The sequence below is a fragment of the Perca flavescens genome, chromosome 1 (genome assembly GCF_004354835.1).
Source record: "Perca flavescens isolate YP-PL-M2 chromosome 1, PFLA_1.0, whole genome shotgun sequence".
Classification (NCBI taxonomy): Eukaryota; Metazoa; Chordata; class Actinopteri; order Perciformes; family Percidae; genus Perca; species Perca flavescens.
In genome coordinates this window covers 25,567,375-25,581,103 of record NC_041331.1, presented here as the reverse complement: position 1 = coordinate 25,581,103, position 13,729 = coordinate 25,567,375, and the positions used below count along the sequence as shown (strand labels likewise).

Here is a 13,729-nt window from a genome sequence, read left to right as displayed (position 1 = left end):
TTGACGTTGCTGAGCACGAGTATGAATAGAGAAGCTGTATGAATGTGGATTTAAGTATGGATATTATTATTTATATAGGCCTATATAACAGTGGAATGTAACTAAGTACATTTACATAAGTAAGTAAGCCACATTTACTCCAGTACTGTACTTAAGTACAAATTTGAGGTACTTCAGTCTTTTCTTTTCATGCCACTTTCTACTTATACTGTAACCTGACAAGCCAGACCCACATCAAGATGTTGGGTCTGGGAACTCACCATTGACAGGGCTCAATGCGAAGGGCGGGATAAACTGTTGTCTTTCAAATTCCCTCTGCTGCATGCATAGTGCTACAACCAACCAGAGCAACGAAGAAGGTAGAGAAGCTATTGATAGATTAAACTTTTGCTGTATCTGGTCGGCAAAACTCCGAACACATCTTCCTTTTTTAAGAATGATTTCAGTGCCGTACTTTTCTCAAAGAAAAAAAGAAAAGAAAAGTCTTCCAGAAGACCGCTGTTCCCAGCAGCAGCAGCCATAAGCCCGCCCATCGACTCTATACACGTGATGTGATTGGCCTGACCAGAGTTTGGTTTTTCCAGCTCGCAAGTCAACTGAGAGTGCCTAGACCCCCCCTGGCTGCAAATTAAATTTGCTGCCGCTAGGGTTCCTCTAGAATTCTAGGCTACTTCTACTCCACTACATTTCAGAGAGAAATGTACTTTTGACTCCACTACATTTATCTGACAGCTTTAGTTACTAGTTACTTAATTATGAGTTTTGCATACAAAAATTATTATATATTATATTATTATAATATATGTCCTAAAAGTACATCTGAAAAGATTAGCCAATTAAACACTTAAATGATTGACAGTAACTGTTTGGATCGTTTCCAGTTTCTAAAATGTGAGGATTTTCTGCACTGAGTATGCATACTTTTACTTTGATTATTTTAAGTAGCCTACATTTTACTGATAATGCTTACATAATTTTATATAACATTTTCAATGCAGGACTTTAACTTGTAACAGAATATTTTTACAATGTGGTATTAGTACTTTTACTTATCAAACATAGTTATGCCTAAAATATCCAAATTACCTAACACTTCCTGAGCAGGGCCATAGTTTTGTCTAAATAGAGTACTTTTTCTGCACTGTTAATTTTAACAAGTTGACTTTACTTAAAAAATGTATGGAAACACTCAATAAGCTTAAACTTATTAAGTGAAGACAACTTGTTTATTTTAAGTAAATGACACTTAATTAGCTCATGGTTTTTAAGTTAATCAAGCTTGCTTTTTTTAAGTAAATACTTAATTAGCTCACATTTTTTAAGTGAGCACTACTTAATGTTACTGACTTGTTTTCTGGTTCAAACTGAACCAGAAAATGAAGAACATGTTACACCAACTTGAAAAAATTAAGTTAATAGAAATTTTTCTAAAACTTTGAGTATACACTACTTAATCTATTTAAGTACTTTGAACGTTCGGATTTACAGTGTAGGAATTTGGGGGGCAATCTGGGAGGAGTTTACAATTAAATGATCTACTGAATACACCACTGCATGTTGCTAACATTGACCCAGCAATAAAACAAACTTACATCTAAGCAGGTTATTATTTATTTATAAATTAGGTATTATTATTATTATTATTATTATTATTATTATTATTATTATTATTATTATTATTATTATTATTATTATTATTATTATTATTATATGCATTTTTATGGATTACCTGTTGGCTGGATTACCAACAGGGCAATGCAGGCAACTGTGCCCCCCAAAAGCCCCATCTTGACAATTTGAGGATGGTTCATGGTAATTTGGTAAAATGTACCTTGGGAATATAAACCACTGAAGCACAATATCCACTGATATAATGCAGGATTTACTACCAGATGACTACCAGTGGTAGAAATTAACTAAGTGGCCAACATATTACAAGTACTGTTCTTAAGTAAAAATGTTGAGCCACTTTTACTTTACTTCTACTACTCCACTACATTTATTAGGTGTAGATATTAGTTACTTTTCAGATAAATATGACATAATACTGTACACAAACACAAAGTTGGATGTTTAAGGTGTTCTGAATACAGACAAAATAAATAGGCATCCTGTCCAGTAAATCATTGGTACCCATCTACCGTGCATCAGTGATATCTGTGAGATGCCTGTGCAGAGCCCAAAGGTTTTTAAAAAAAGACAACAGCCACCCCAGGTACAGCCTGTTCACCCTGCTGCCGTCTGGCAAGTGATACAGAAGTATCCACAGTGGTACATGGCTATAAAGCAGCTTCTTAGGCTGTAAGACTCCACCATAATAAAATAAATAAAATAGTTTTGTTCTGTTTTTTCGTCTTTTGTGTAGTATAAAGGACTACAACTTGTATTTTGTTGTTCTGAAGAATGACAATAAATGGACCAGATGAACCAGTTGACCCCGGTGGCTGTCTGTCTGGAGGGAGCTTTGTCAAGTCTGAGAAAAAACAACTCTGATGTTGTCATCAGGTTATCTCTGCTTGGGCTTGAGACTTCATTTCTTTTTTAACTTTAAACTGAAGGTTTTATTAAGGCAAATACCAATTCCATAAAGCCAGTATTTCAGCCCATTACATAGGGCTTTGTGTTAACTTACAAACTATTTAACTAAGTAAATAACTTGTGTTATTACATTATTTAACATAACCCTTTGTATTAAGGGGGAAAGTATTAGACACTTCTGTGTCACTTTTAGTACTACTACTTTTGTTGTACTACTGTTGTTGAAAGTTCGCCTTTAGATGTCCGTAAAGGGCTACCGTACACACTACTAAACAAGTAGTTGCTATGCAACCAGAGCCGCGTCTTCTTTCTATGCTGTTTCTATGTCACAATGGCTGAAAGAAGTTGTGATAAAAAGGTCCGATCGTCTCAGGCCGTCGTCTCGCAGGTTTGCAGCGTCATTGTTTCATGTTTAGGTTTCATGTTTAAACAGAACTGTTTGTGTGCCAGCAGCTAGCTAAAGTTAAAACCTAATTATTTGTTTTCAACAGGTGAACTCGCTAGTCAACAGAGAACACAAGCTAACGTTACTGCTCCGCTAACATTATGGTTCACGATGCTTAGCTAGCTAATACACGGCTCAACAGTTCTGTCTCTTCCAAAATAACTGTGGAAGACAAAAATGTGCGTTATGAATATTTATATCATAATTCATAAGAATGCTGAATGGTATGGCTGAAAAATAGACAGGGCACCAAGCTAATCCCATGCAGTTGTGATTTTGTCCACAGACATCGGTCACACATTGCTTTCATTCAATGTTCCCATTGTGGAAAACATTTAATGCAAAGGGGCAAACTGCAAAACCATAAATCAACATGCAAAACCATAAGTCACATCCTCTAATCTTACCACTTTCTGTTGAAGTACAATTTAGAGGGTGTATATGCCTTTCAGTTAATCAAGAAGAGCCGTGACCACTTAGCTGAAAAGAGTGGGAGTGCAGGGGTAAGAGGTATAATATTGTGTACAGCCTGAGTGACTGATACTGGATGGATGGATGGATATCAATCCATCCATCCGTCCGTTCATCCGTCTGTCCGTACGTCCGTCCGTCCGTCCGTCTATCCATCCATCCATCCATCCATCCATCCATCCACCCACCCATCCATCCATCCACCCATCCATCCATCCATCCATTCACCCATCCATCCATCTTCATCCGCTTCTCACCCTATCTCTAAGGGTGATGCCAGCCACCCTCTTGAGAAAACCCATTTCGGCCACTTGTACCCTCAATCTAGTTTTTCGGTCATGACCCAGCCAGGGGCGTAGCATAAAATTCTGGGCCCTGTAGAAAGGCATTTTTTATTGGCCTTTTCCCGCATCCACAGCTATTCATTCTAGCATCTTTTTGGGCCCTCCTCACATGAGTCCCCTTCCCCCTTCAGCGAATCAATGTTACAATGCTGATCTCTGCTGCTCTGTCTTGTTTAGCACACGAAACGTCTGTCCTCCAGCAGTAAGACTGAGAGGTCCAAGAGGGTTGAAGGAAAACCGGCGGCAAAATCTGCATCTGGTCCAAAAAAGAAGAACACAGATGACTTTTTTGCTAAGGAAGAACAATACAAGTAAGGCTACCTGTTCCAATAGCTGCTGGCTTTGCTTTGATTCAGTTTGAATGGATTTATGTAAAAGGCCTTTAGATGAACCCTTCGGATTCATTTTGGTTTATTATTTTTAATCTCTTTTGATCTAGTTGAACTCTATTGAAATCCTTCTGCTTCAGTTGATTCTGTCATTAAACCCTGAGAGAAATTCCTCTTGTGTAAAATTACAATTAATAATCATAAGTGACTTTACCATAACATTTTAATAAATGCCTCTAATTACCTTAATATTACAAGTAAGAGAGTCAATATGCCAAAAAAACAATCAAATGAGAGTTTTCTGTCTGTCAAAGTTGCCCTAAGGCACCACGTGGTGTAAATATTTCTGGTGTATCTTATTTCCTTCAGACTTTTAAATGCAGAGCTGGAAGCCAAAACGGCAGATCTAGTAAGGCAGGCAGAACAACTTATGGTAAGTTATCAGCATGTTCACATCAATGAGTTGAACAATAAAAAATTTTTTTGCTGAGACTTGCTCTAAAAGGGAATCTGGCTGTTGGTGTTTATCGGATTTTAGAGAGAACAGAGGGAAGTTCTGGCAAAACCATTATCCAGCCTCCTGCTCACAGACATCGAGAATGAAGAGGAGTCAAGGTAAAAACCATCTGAGGCTCAGATCTTTGGAGGCTTTAGGCATGCCACAAGAATGACTGTTGACATTTGCGTGGTTCATTTTCTTCATGGTTTATTTTTTTCGTGGTTTATTTTCTTGTGACCACTGCAAGAGTCTACATTTATTCCAGTGAAGCCTCCATACAGACCATTCAAATATTCATTGTTAATTAAAGCAGTGTAAGAGAAAGAACAAAATTACCAATTTCTTTCTTTCTCTTTGTATATATTTTCTTTCTTTCTGTGTATATATATATATATATATTTATCTATTCACCTACAGGATAATAAAGCCTCAACCGTGCACTGTGCAGGAGCCCGGTGTGAAGGTATCAGTTCAATTTCTGAAGTTCAGCTGTTTGTATTTCTAAAATCTGCAGACACTTTGCTCAACAGACACTAGTTTCCAAACCACATGTATAATTTGTTAATGCTGTAGGCCTACATTGACGTATGTTTGTTTTTTGTTTTTTTAAATATTTGCCTTGTTTTTCTTGGCAGTTGAGCACAATAAGAGTCACATCAACATCACACAACATGTGTACTGGAAGACAAGGAAATGAGCCTCACTGGAAAACAGCGTAAGTTTGATTGTTAATCATTTTTAGAGCCATTTCCAACTTTTGTTATTTCTTAAAAAATAACACGGTGTAGGACATACATTTGGTTAAATATATTCTGCAATAACATTCCTCATAAGGCCGCTAAAAAAAGTCACGATGTTCCGTTGATTTCAGAACTCCAAAGATTTCTCATGTGGATGATTTAGCAGTTGTAGCAGACTCAGCTGATTGTTTCCTGGCAAAGACAATACGTAGCATGGAGGAGAAGATGAACGACACCGTGATTCATGAAAACGTTGTGGATGATTTGGCTAACGCTGGAGACAATGTAGGATCAGGTATGTTTATGTCACTTTGTGAAAAGTAAACCCCAGTGTTATTCATTAATAGTGATGAATCATTTCAAATAAAACATTTTTAAATTTTGCAAATATTTATGTAACGTGAGGGTTCGCTATGTGGTGGTTGTATCACTCTACATAAGAAGGAACAGCTGGATGGAGACAGATAACGTTGTTAAGCAGCACTTTACTGTTCTTCACACTTTGTCAGCTCTACATCAACAACACTTCCTCATTTTACTTAATCACATGTCGCCAAACTAACCAATCCAAAGGTAGTAGAACTTCGACTCAGGTAAATGTGAGGTAAACATGTAAATATGCAAGTACTGACTGTTTAAACACATATGTAAATAGTTAACTGTATAAACACTTTAAATACATTTTTTGTAAATTAACTCAAATATATGAACTAACTTGTAAATCTTACATTTATGTAAAGACATGTTATTTTGTTTTAGAATTACCAAAAAACTCCATAGGTTTTAACAAGACATTTATTATACTGTCATTCAATCTGTGTTAGCCCTTTTTGCAAATACTTATGATATGCGAGTTCTGAATGTATTTTATGACAACAAATGATACATTCATATTTGTTACATTTTCTAGGGGGGGGGGGCGGGGTAGGGCTTCTAAGTCTGATTGTGTTGCTCTGTTATGTTTTGTTAAGGCGTTTCAGATGCTCAAATAAGAGTTCTGAAGGCAAAACTACGGATCATGCAAGAGGAACTGGATCAACTCTCATGTGAATATTATAAGAAGGTAATGTAAAATATGGAGATAAACAATGATTCAACTAGAACTGTTATTGCCCCTGCTTATCAGCAGAGGGGGACAGAGCTTCAGTCAAACAGCCGTGAACCATCCAGTGAGGGAAAAAAACCCAGATGGCTTTAAACTCAAATAGTGACGCCATTGTTTGTAGACAACATTGTGTTTCTGTTGTTGCAGGATGACGAAAACGCTAAACTTAGTGCAAAACTGAAGGAGCTTGAGGAGGATCGAGCCAGACTGCAGAAAACAACAAACATCCAGCAGACACAGATTGAGAAGCACAGAGCTTTGGCTCACGAGTCGGACAAAAAATGCGCCGGTCTTCAAGTGCAAGTGTCCGCTTTACACAAGGTCTGTCAAAGACTGACAATAGACTGCAAAATATCAATGCTTTCTTAACAACAAACTGTTAAATGTGATACCATCTTCCATTACTCATGTGTGATCACTTCCTGGCAGGAAATAGAAAATCTGAATAGATCCCAGAAACAAGCAGCGGGCGTCCACGGCACTGTGGAGGTCCGTCTGAACAGAGCCTTGGAGGAGGTGGAGAGGTTAAAGACTCAACTCAACAAGATGAAACAGATGAACAAGGTAAGCAAATTACAGTGCTGATAAACACGTCATCTAATTATTCAAATTAGATTTTCTCTTTATTACTTCCAGACTTTCATTGCAGAAATAACCTAAACAAATAAAATTTAATCCAGTGTGCATTTAAAAGAATTGAAAATTATACAGAGTAATATAAACATATAAAACGTGATGTAATGAAACAATTAAAAAAAGAACATATTGATAACAATCACAAAGAATTGAATCTTTATTTGAATATAAACAATCTATTCCACTTGAAGAGGGCATATCAGCAAAATGTTGTGTTACAGGGATCATTCAATATGGCTATTTTTAAGGTCATGTAATTACGAGTGTCTTAGTGTTGTAGCTTTAAGATCAAAAGGAAAATGATAATGCATCATTTTAGATAAAAGATCCTCCACAAAGTGACGTTAAAAACGGGGAGTGATAACCTGACCTATACAACAAAACCGTAGCATGCAGGGAGATCAGGAGGCTCTCATGTATATTAGCAGCTGAATGTTAAGCTGCACAGTAGACTTGAAATTATCTATGGACAACATAGAATATGATATTTGAAAATGGAAAGAGGAAAGTTCATTTAGCTCTTTTAGATTTACATTAAAGCAGCAGCTTCAACTGAATTTCAGTTTTAACCGTTTGAAAATGAGACCTCAGGTTGCACAAATGTTAGGATCTGCTCCACTTCTACTAACTTCAGTTTTTAAAATGATTTTTAATTTAGGACAAGATAAGCGAGGAACATCAGAGTAAAGAAAATCTACTTGCTGAAAACAAAATGCTAAAAAAACAGAAAGCAGAACTCATCGTGGGTTTCAAGAAACAGCTCAAGCTGATTGACATCCTCAAAAGACAAAAGGTAAGTGTCTCTACCCGGTCATATACCCTGTTAATACCCACCATCACTGTTTCATCAAGTTTTTCTTTGTTTTGTGCAGATGCATTTTGAAGCTGCCAAGCTGCTGTCGTTCACAGAAGACGAGTTCATGAAAGCTCTAGACTGGGGGAAGTCCTAAACACGGAGAGGTTCACATATATAGAAGACTTTGAATTCAGAGGGAATTTAGAGATTTGTCTCCCAATTATGATCACATTTAGCCACCAGACAACCTCGCATATTTTCTGGAATGATTTTAATTAAAATCCTGTCAACAAAATCCTAATGAATAAAAACATGTCCTAAAATGATTTTGTTGTTTCTGAATGCTAAACAAGTGCTATCATGAATACTGAGAAATGAAGAACGTTGTGGTCACTAAGAATTGCGAATTAGCTCACTGTAACCTTAAACTGCCATCAGGTGACATAGCGTGCAAGTTCAGATTCAAAGATTTAATCATCGCCTTCCCAGCCGTCGTCAGAAAAGATATCTGCCTGACGTGTTTTAAAGTTTTTTCTGAAGTCTTCATCAAAGTGCTCCAGGTCGTCTTCACGGAGCAAGCCCTGAGAATAAATACGTTCATGGTCATACACTTGTTTGATTTACAGAAGATACAGACCTGTGGAACATGATTTCTGATTCATACACTACATCATACCTTTGGTAGGTATCCAAGGAGTTTTGTTGCATGGCGTTTAAGAAGTCGCTGCCTCTCCTCTTCAATTATCTGCCGACGCAGCGCCTCCCTCTCCTGCTCAATCGCTCGCTCTTTAGCCTCCAGTTCCTTGAAGAGAGAGATCAATGTTATTTTCAAAGCAGGTCATTCAAAACTGACATTACAATCAAACATGCACAGTGTAACATTTACAATGTGTTTCGCTTATGTTCCTCAAATAAATCTTTCACTTTCTGCGGTAGAATTTCTTAGCATTAACCCCCACCCCGTACTACAACAGCATCACCTTATTCTTGATGTAATTATGCATCAGTGGATCGTACCATGTCAGCCTCATGCTGCCGTCTTCTGTCCTCGATCAGTTTCTCCACCTCGCGCTTGTGCTCAAGTTGCTTCATGCGTCGTTTCTGAGCGTTCATCTGCTCCAACCGATCGTCCTCGGCAAACTTAGCCATCATCATTTTCCTGAAGGCCTCCTCCTCCTCTTTCTCTGCCTGCCTCCGCATCTCTTTGAAAGCCATCTGCTGCTGGCAGGTCTGCTGCATCATCAGCCTCTGTCTGATTTTCTTCTCCATCTCTTCCTGTTAGATGGAAGTTAAAAAAATTACATTAAGATCATTCATTTGCGCTTATAAAGTCAAGCCCCGGAGCAATCAGGAGTCTGTGTATGTCTCTTGTCTCATAATGTTTTTGTTTTTTTTAAATAGTTTTATAAATATAAAAATTTGATTCGATAGTTACTACTTGTAATCATTACTTGCACCCCTATTATTAGAAAATAGTCAGATTGGCTGAGCATGGATGCTTAAAAAGGTGAGACAGTAAAGCAATGATACTTACAAGGTCTCTTTGCCTGTTAGCCTCTTCTTGTTCTTCTAAATAAAGTTCCTCACGGACTCGCTCCATCTCTTCACGCTGCTGCCTCTCCTCTTCGATCTTCTCAGACAGCTAGAGGAGAACAGAGAGGAGTGATTCTTGGTGCCAAATACAGCCACGTGCTACTAAATGAACAGATAAAAATATGCGGCATAAAAAAAAAAAAATGTTGTCCCAACTATTTTATGAAGATGCTCCTTTGCTTCTTCTCTCTCTTTGATCTTAGCCATTCTGTTCTCCTCCAGGTGCTCCTGATGGCTGGCAAACTCCATGATGCGTTTGTTCTCGGCCTCCGTCTTTTCTTGCTCCATGCGTCTCCACTCGGCCTGCTGTTTCTTGAATTCTTCAATGTGCTGCTGAGTGGCTCTGACCTTCTCCAGTTTCAGCTGTCTCTCCCTTCAAGGAAACAACAACAACACATATATATATACACATATATACACATACATATATATATATATATATATATATATACACACATACATATACATACATACATACATATATATACATATATATATACATATATATATATATATACATATATATATATATATATATATATATATATATATATATATATACATACATACATACATACATATATATATATATATATATATATATATATATATATATACACACACATACATACATACATACATACATACATACATACATACATATATATATATATATATATATATATATATATATATATATATATATATATATATATATATATATATACACACACATATATATATATTTTTTTTTTATAAATCCAGCATTTGTTTTTTTTTTTTGGAAAGAAACAGATGCTAGTAACCACTTTATTTATGCAGCAGTGAACCACTGAACCAGTGAATTAAAAACGTTTCAATTGAATGCAAAGGCAACTTAGCAGTTCCATGGATATTAAATGATTTGACTGAACATATCTACTTTCTTAAATTCAACAGATCAGTATAAGCACGCCCAATATAAATTCATTTTTTTTCCTCACACTAATATTTTACCCTTTGACTGCTGTGTTTATCCAAAAAAGAAGTACCGGTATGTATTGTGCATTCCTGTTAAAGACTTTAAGAATTTGGAAAGCGAAGGACTCACATCTGATCCTCCTCGTAAATCTTCCTGACAATCTCATCAACCATGAGCTTCTCTTTGAGGAACTCCTCGTATGCCTCTTGTCTCTTGCGCTCCCTCTCCAGGAGTTGCTGCTCCAGCTGTCTCTGATACTGCGCCAGCTCCTCGTGGCGTTTCTGCTCCAGCTTCTGCTTCTCAATGGCTGCTCGCTCATGTTCGCTCTTCATCTTGCGAGCTAAGTCCGCCTCCTCACGCTAATGTCAGAAAAAAAAAACATACACACAGTACACAGCCTGTAGGAAATAGCATGTATTTAGAATTGTGTAAAGTTAAGGAGCTAGGAGGAATAAGATTTTTTTTACTAAACTGACCCTAAGTATAATTTGAACTACTTTGATAAATATGGGCCCTGATGCATAAAGCTAATGAAACCTTTTCTCAACAAACTGTACATAATGAATAGTCCCTAACTGCATTTTCTATATTTAATAACAACGGATTACTGCCTGCTGGCTAATATGCAAAGAAAAGCATCCAGAGTTATTTAAAGTACAATATTTTGAGGAACCGACTCCATCTTTCACCACAAGCGGTTCAGATTTGTTTTTTGGTAAATTATTGAAATTAACGAGGACGGTGCTCACCATTGTGTCAAACCTCATAGCTTCCTGCTCAGCAATTTGTGCAGCTCTTTCCTTATTCACATATGCACACTTCAGCTTTGACTCCAGCTCTCGAAGCTCAATGCTGAAAAGTATTTAAATAGACTTTTTGTCATTGCAGTTTTTATTCACTTACTGTAGGTATACATAAACAAACAGTATCCTTACACTATGTACAAAGGCTTATGATACATAAACATCTACCAGTTATAACAGTACAACCAAGGCATTACCTTGTCCCAGAGGTGCTATAAGCTAAAAAAAAAACTAAAAAAACTGTCCCATGCCCTCTTAAAATTCCCATCATCATTATTGACCCTAGCTAACATGTGTTCATGCTATACTATTTCTAACATAAATTCCTTTCTAATATCCGGGGGTGATGTATTTTTCCATAATCTCAGAGTAATTCGGGCAGCGGCCTTATCACTGTGAAATATTGGGCATTTCTGTTTGGTCCCCCAATTTACATAATCTTGGTATTTAAGTAGAGTTAAAAGAAATTATGAAGAATAGTAATGAAGAGACCAAAGCAGACAAAGACAACACAAAAGCAAGAAGTGTTGCATTTGTATATTAACCCAGAATATACAGTAAGTCCCGGTAATGCAGTAAGTGTGCGTACCTGTTCTCTTTAATACACTGCCTCATTTTCTCTTCTCTTTGTGTCTCATAGTTGATGCGGGCCAGCTCTTTAGCCATTCTCTCCTCTTGTTCAAGTTGCTTTTCTCGGTTTATTTTCTCCTCCTTTGCCTGCAAGTCAAGTTTAATTATGATAATCTGCATCCAAGTTTAGAAAAATTACAAGTAATATCTTGATGATACAGTGTATTGTTGTGTAAAGCACTGCTTTTCAAATGTTGGATCTCGAGCCACCAATGGGCTGTGGTTTTGGCAATTGCCAATAAAACAGAAATTAACTATCCTCTCAATTTCTCCATATTAACCACAAAATGAGGTTGCTTTAAAAATGAAAAATTCTTACATGTTTTCACCTGTTTCAAACATCTGAATTGGAATCCACATATGTGATTTCTTTTCAGCAGAAATTAAAGGGCAGTTCAGTCTGATTATCAGATCAAGTTCTACTCTACAGTAAAAGAAACATTCATTGTCACCAGAAAAGGATGCATCACTGTAGAACAAACAAACAAAAAGTTCAGTACACAGTGATGAACACATGGATGGGATGGACTGTAAAATGAATTGCCCCTTGGGGGATTAATAAAGTTTTCTGTATCTGAAAATGTTCTGGAATTTAACCTTAAAATAAGTGCAAGGAAGTCTATTTAACAATTATATTAAATGTCCTCATAATAACTGTATGACCTCTTTAATGTGGTCATAACAGTACAGTAGAAGATTCAAAGAAAACCTGACACCATCTCCACTACTACCTCACTTCTTTGCACTACAGTTATTCAGTCATATTGTACAGTGTGCATATACACACATTGCTATATATTTTTTTCTTCAAAGCTACTATTACTGAAGTGTTTTTATTCTACATTTGTTTATTTATATTTTACTGTATATTTTATATAGTCTCATTTATACAATTTCTGTGTGGCATGAACTGGGCTGCAAATAAACTTTACTGTGCAATCATGTATAGTATGACAACAAAGCTAATCCGTGTTTTTTGTTGTTGATGTTTTAGGCACAATGGTCACAAGTGTTTGTTCTGCTCTTAGACAAGAAATGGAGATGGGAAGGTCTGGAACACAGTTTGCTGCTGGAGGTGGGTGGCAAGAACATTTTCTAAAAAAAAAAAAAAAAAACATAATTGAGACTAGCAACTTAACTGTCTAACATTATCTGCACAACAGAATAACATACAGTACCTTCAGCAGAGCGCTCTCCATTTGCCTCTCCTTGAGTTCGTCCTGCACCTGTCGCAGGTATCTCCTCTTCTCAGAGTTCTCCTCGTCCCGCACACCGGCCTGCAGCTGCCGTTCTCTGTCCACACGCCGGGCCTCCTGCTGCCTGAGCTGCTCCTGGTTCTGGCGCTGAGACATTAACCTCTGCTGCTGGCTGTACGTCCACTTACGACTCTGTCCCAGTGAAAAAGACACATAAGAAACCATGTAATAACTTAAACAGGTGAGCAGTAGCAAGTGCTGCGTTAACATTGTGGTATCTTAGCTAGCTGCTCTGTTTGTAGCAGTGAAGCTAACGTTAACTCCAACTTCGGTTTGGCAACAAGGATTTACCATATTTGCGGTGCTTTTCGTCGATTCCCGCCTTGTTGGATTTACTCCTCCTAACTCTTTAATTCGTAAACAACTGTGGATTAATTAACTTGCATTTCATTGAGATGCACGGTCGTCATGAGCGATTAATTAGCCGTTGGTAACCTGAGGTGACGCTGGGGTTTCCTCGGTTGTTTGGCGTTTCGTTGTCCTGGGAACGCCGCGGTCCCCATACGTTCAGCCAATTAAACTGAACGTCGACAATGACGTCAGGCTCGGGGAAATCAAAAGTGCGAGTCGTGTCCACTGTCTA

The 13,729-nt window shown here is 37.3% G+C and overlaps 2 protein-coding genes across 3 annotated transcripts; one reads left to right on the top strand and one right to left on the bottom strand.

Annotated features, from left to right (window-relative positions):
• The first annotated feature begins 2,812 nt into the window (after window positions 1–2,812).
• Window positions 2,813–8,209, top strand: tex9 (testis expressed 9). The gene is made up of 12 exons (XM_028585917.1): window positions 2,813–2,926; window positions 3,976–4,109; window positions 4,497–4,560; window positions 4,666–4,742; window positions 5,044–5,089; window positions 5,262–5,341; window positions 5,498–5,661; window positions 6,338–6,429; window positions 6,619–6,792; window positions 6,901–7,035; window positions 7,766–7,900; window positions 7,980–8,209. Exons 1-12 carry the CDS (start codon window positions 2,870–2,872, stop codon window positions 8,055–8,057), a joined length of 1,236 nt encoding a protein of 411 aa, XP_028441718.1. The 5' UTR covers window positions 2,813–2,869; the 3' UTR covers window positions 8,058–8,209.
• Window positions 7,252–13,635, bottom strand: mns1 (meiosis-specific nuclear structural 1). Of its 2 annotated transcripts, none has more exons than XM_028585895.1 (10): window positions 13,438–13,635; window positions 13,069–13,278; window positions 11,850–11,977; window positions 11,207–11,309; window positions 10,587–10,816; window positions 9,653–9,869; window positions 9,438–9,545; window positions 8,921–9,178; window positions 8,580–8,705; window positions 7,252–8,484 (listed from the first exon to the last, which is right to left on the bottom strand). In XM_028585895.1, the coding sequence occupies exons 1-10, from the start codon at window positions 13,438–13,440 to the stop codon at window positions 8,374–8,376; spliced, it is 1,494 nt and encodes a 497-aa protein (XP_028441696.1). In that variant the 5' UTR covers window positions 13,441–13,635; the 3' UTR covers window positions 7,252–8,373. The 2 variants fall into 2 exon arrangements, with proteins under 2 accessions (XP_028441696.1, XP_028441705.1); XM_028585904.1 differs by lacking the exon at window positions 13,438–13,635 and adding an exon at window positions 12,210–12,985 and having other exon boundaries at window positions 13,069–13,155.
• Window positions 13,636–13,729: the final 94 nt, after the last annotated feature.